The sequence below is a fragment of the Nelumbo nucifera genome, chromosome 3 (assembly GCF_055504915.1).
Source record: "Nelumbo nucifera cultivar China Antique chromosome 3, China Antique-T2T, whole genome shotgun sequence".
Classification (NCBI taxonomy): Eukaryota; Viridiplantae; Streptophyta; class Magnoliopsida; order Proteales; family Nelumbonaceae; genus Nelumbo; species Nelumbo nucifera.
The window spans coordinates 24,842,344-24,847,252 of NC_142651.1; the positions used below are offsets into that span (position 1 = coordinate 24,842,344).

Genomic DNA, 4,909 nt, shown 5'->3' on the forward strand with positions numbered 1-4,909 from the left:
TTTCGGATTGGTTTTATAGCATTAAAAATATGGGGTATAGATTTAATTGGTTGAATTTAATGATGAGAAACATAAATTCCTTAAATATATGAATTAATAAAACAGGTTATGATGAAATAAAAAGTATGTATTCAAACTAGGGATGCTAACGGATCGGATTGGATTTTAATAAGGGTATATCCAAATCCGACATGACAATGTTAAGGGGAGACCCGATCCGATTGGATCTCACAAACATGGATTTGAATTCGAATCCGATGAGACCGTTGGATCTTTGGATTTGATCTGATCTGATTTTCTAAAAAAATAAATAAATTATTAAAAAAAAAATAGAATATAACAATTTAAATAAAGAAACACAAAAATACAAGTATCTTTTCAACTATTTTGATTATATATACATGTTTTTATAAAAAAATAAATAATATAATAAATTTACAAAAATGCAATATATGTAACATATTTATAAATAAATAAATAACATATGTATAAATAAATAAATAACATATGTATATGTTTGTGTGTATATTATATATATATCAGACCAGATAAGAGAAATATGATCAGATCCTATTATTCGATCCAAAAATTCGAATTTAACAAAATAGGATCTAATCCGATCCAATTTGCACCCCTAATTCAAACTATGTTTTCTTCCCTCTTAAGAGAGAGGGATCAAAATAATAAGGGTACTTTAGTTAAGAAAAAGCTTAAAAGCGGTCAAGCTCCCATTCCACTTTTATAATAGTATAGTTATGGGTTTTGTGTAAGCTAAAACCTACCTGATTCAAGCATATGAACCCAGTCTCTTACGTATATATTATCTGCTTATTCAAGCGTCTAGGCCATAACAATGGGTTATCTTATACAGTCTTTTGATAACAGCTGAAGCGAGTAAGTGAAACTTATTGCTTTGTCTTTTAGTGGATAAAACAATCAAATGATAAAATACTCAACAGCCATGTTTATTATATATATCCAACTTCAATTTGAACCACGAATTGTTTATAATTTCCTTAGTTCGGTTTGGAAAGAATATAAATTTGAATATGTATAATACAAATACATACAAAATACAAGATTTTGCACTCTATGTATTTATATTTATAATACATACGAAATAATAAGCATTCAATTAAGTAACTTCATCAGCTGGTATCAAATGGCCCATGGCCCTCAGCCATCAGGTCAAGCGATGGCCCAGCTTTGACGTCAGAGGTTTAACAAGATAACAACGAGGAAACAGCATACAATGCGACACACAGGAGTAGATGATAGATTGTCCAAAGGATGAGAGCCTTAACTGATTCAGAAAAGTATCCCCTTCCATCAAATTGCTATATTTGTTTAAATTATAAGTGTGATATCTTCTTTTTCCTTTTTAACATTTGAACGTCAAACTAATGGAAACTCTAGAAAATTTTCTGTTGAAAGATTGGAATTTTCAGTGATAAAAGGGAGATACAAGTGTTTTAGAAAAAATATTCCTAAAGGGGTTCATATAGTTTTTTTTTTAATATTTCTTGGGCTATTTCTCTTGCCTATTAATCAAAATGAAGTTGAATTGATTACAGAATCCCCTATTTTTTGCATTTGGGAAGGGAGCTCCATCTTAAGTAGTGTAATGTTGAGTTTTCTATCTAATTATCATATAAAAGAACATATTAGATAATAAAGGCATATTATCTCTTGAAGAAATTAATGTAGCTACATTTACATTGAATTATCTCTCAATAACTTAGGGTTTATTTGAATAAGATCATGCTTTTTGAGCTTTGCGCTGATCATTTGATAAGAGTTTTATTTAAAAATATAAAAATCTGAAGCCAAAACATTTTTACCCCCAATGCACAAAGCCCGGAAGCTTTCGTGATTTTAAAAAGAAAAAAAAAAAAAAAATACTTAACCAAACGCAACCTTTACTCAACTAAATTTTCTGAACTACATTTCATTTGACTAAATCCATGATATCAAAAGGGGATACTTGCAGCTTCAATTCAAATGGTGTTTTTAAATTTCACCAGAACTGAAACTTCAACAAAACATCCTTGTCTTCAGAATATTATTTTTCATGTAGTTTGAACTAAATGTGGAAATTTCATGGAATGAAGATTCAAAATCCTTTTTGCTTCCAACAATTAAATTGGTTATATGACCAAGCAAGCCACCATTGCACTAAGCTCTTTGACATTAGAAGTTTAGAACCACCCTACACTGTTTCGAAGAATTAACCAACCCAGCTTCATTAAGTACTAAGTAGGACCACTTATAAGAAATTAATTTGTCATCTCGAGTTAGTCCAATAGTCATGTCTTGTGTTGAGCTGGCCCTTTTTTTTATTTTTTTTTCCAGTTCAACCTCAGGCTGTATTTGGCATTTCTTATTTTAAGGACTTATCTACTTTTTGCAGTTAAAAAGTTCCTATGAACAATGAATTTTTAACTACAAACAGGAGATAAGTCCTTAAAATAAGGAATGCCAAATGTAGGCTTAGCCGGGTTCCAAAATGTATTATACAATACTGCGAGCTATAGGAGGTTCAGATCTTGGTTTGAATCAGTCAGCTTACCTGGTGGCAGGGGTGATCATTTTCAGCCTGGTCAAGAAATATTGGGCTTGAGCCTAGGTTTTGTGTTTAGATTTGGCCCGGGCTCAGTTCCACATATTTATATAACATGCATACATATTATTTTGCTATATTTTATATGTAAATTTTCTAATATGACACCTATAGTATAAAGTATAAACTCTTATATATGAAAGTCATAGACCAGACCCATTTAAACGGACTCTCTGATCTTTTCTTCACTCATCTTCTATCCACACCCATATACCTGATACCCCATCTCTTGCTAATCCAAAGTTTCACTATCATCTCTCTCTCTGAACCAGAACAAAAATCACAAAGAGAAGGAGATGGAGATCTTTTCTGTGCCATTTTACGGGAGCTTGAAGAGGTATATGAGGAGAAGAAGATACCAACGACTCGACGGAACGGTCACCGGCAGGAAGAACATGAAAATCGTGAGGTTCGGAGGGAACGCTAGGAGGGTTTGGAAGATAAGGGCGATACCAAAGTTGCGACTGAAGATTTGTTCGCCAGCCAAGATTTTGGTAAGGCTGAGAGAAGCTTATATGGATATGATGCTCAAGTTGGCTGGCAACGTTGGGTACCTGAACAATAATAGCATCTTTGGAAGCAAGAGAATTCCAAAGGCTCGGGAGGTGAAAACAGTTTCTTCGAATGAAGAATTTGAGATGAGGCTGGTTTTAGAAATCTACAAGTCTCTCTTAGCTTCTCGTCAATTAGCTGCCTATTGAAGGGAATTAATTAGTAGTACTACTGTAAATATTTTAATCATGCGTTTTTTATCCTTCAATTGAATCTTTTTTTTTTTTTCCTTCTTTCTATTCTTTCATTCTATCCGTGTTTGAAAGAAAGCTGTAGAAATCATGCAGTGGAGGCTCCTTTCCAATAAAATGATTTGAATTATATGGTTTAATTTGTTAGCAGACATCTCTAGCTTTTCATTTCTCTATTTTCCCACTAAAAGACTCCTGTAAGTTGGCCTGAGCACATTCATGGCTAAGTAATAGTGCTGCTACCGATATTCGGGGAAATGCAATTCAAGGGAATTAACATGTTTTTATCTACAAATAATAGAGAGAAGGTTGGTTGTGGCTTTATTGGGTGTTGCATCTTGTCCTTGGTTTCCTGTCTTTTTAGTGTAAATGAAATTTATAGTGGTGCAAATGCGTGGAAATGGAAATTTTGGTTCATTTTTCTTTAAGTTTTACCCTTTTTTTTATCTCTTTTCGATAACTTACTTTGTTTTCTTTGTTTGAGATGCAAATAGGGGAAATGGGAGTTAATGGCATGCAAATAGGGGAATTTGACCCGACCTCGTAACAGGGAGACACGTGAGCGTGACTCAGCATACGTGACAACTCAACATGATCAGATCGGTACGTGGACATGACTTGACACAAGTGACAGCTCAACGCGATCAGTTCGCTACAAAGCGACCCCGGGTACCCTGATACCCTGAACTAAGATCGTCTCAGTACCAGATCGCAACCAGGATAACGATATCAAGCCCGCTACAAATCGAACCTGAACAAGATGAACCACCTCGGGACGAGTGTACCTCGGCACAAGGTCGCACCAGGACCACCTCGGTCCCAAGGCACTTCGGTATTCATATTAGATCAAATCTAAAGAGAACAAGCTCAGGAAGCTCGCCACCAGGCAGCCCGACACCTTACAGGCAGCTCGCTACCTAGTCAGGCCGACTTCCGCGTTACAACCCCGAGGAGCTCACCACCGTACTTCGCATTTTACGAGATTATGACTTATAACGGCTATATTAGCTCACCCACTCCCCGGTTCAGACGGGAGCGGGCAATCTTACCGGTTGGTGGCATTTTACCCACCTAACACGCAAGCAGATCCCATCACAGCGAGGATCCAGGAACCGCTCCACCAACCAATGGGGACTCCAGTATATAAAGACTTCATCCCCCCCCAGGGGCAAAGGTATGATATTTTTGTGTGTGTAATCTTTGCTCTCTAGCTCTCAAACTGACTATTATCATCTTCAAACTCTCTACTACTGCTACTGTGTGCTAACTTAGCCATCGGAGTGTCCCCGCCGGGTAAGCCACCCCGGGATCTCTGACTCCTCTCTTGCAGGTTACCCTAGTTCTCGTTGTTGTTGGCAGTCAGATCGTCTCCAGCAGGGAGCAGCCGGATTACGCCACATCATTTGGCGCCGTCTATGGGAAATCGTTACTAAAAGCCATTTATCTCCATTTCAAAAACCTCAAGCTCAAGATCAAACCCAAGGCGACCTACTAGGACTCAAGTCGGCCTACACGAGCTTATCTTTGGCAAGGTAGTCATTACAAT

At 36.5% G+C, this 4,909-nt stretch overlaps 1 protein-coding gene across 1 annotated transcript; it reads left to right on the forward strand.

Moving 5' to 3' along the window:
• Positions 1-2,916: 2,916 nt before the first annotated feature.
• Positions 2,917-3,321, forward strand: LOC104594383 (uncharacterized). Its single transcript, XM_010254680.1, has one exon. The coding sequence runs from the start codon at positions 2,917-2,919 to the stop codon at positions 3,319-3,321; it is 405 nt and encodes a 134-aa protein (XP_010252982.1).
• The last annotated feature ends 1,588 nt before the right edge of the window (positions 3,322-4,909 follow it).

Coding starts and splice junctions, on each gene's coding strand:
- LOC104594383 (XM_010254680.1), top strand. CDS start 2,917: ATGGAGATCTTTTCTGTGCCATTTTACGGGAGCTTGAAGAGGTATATG.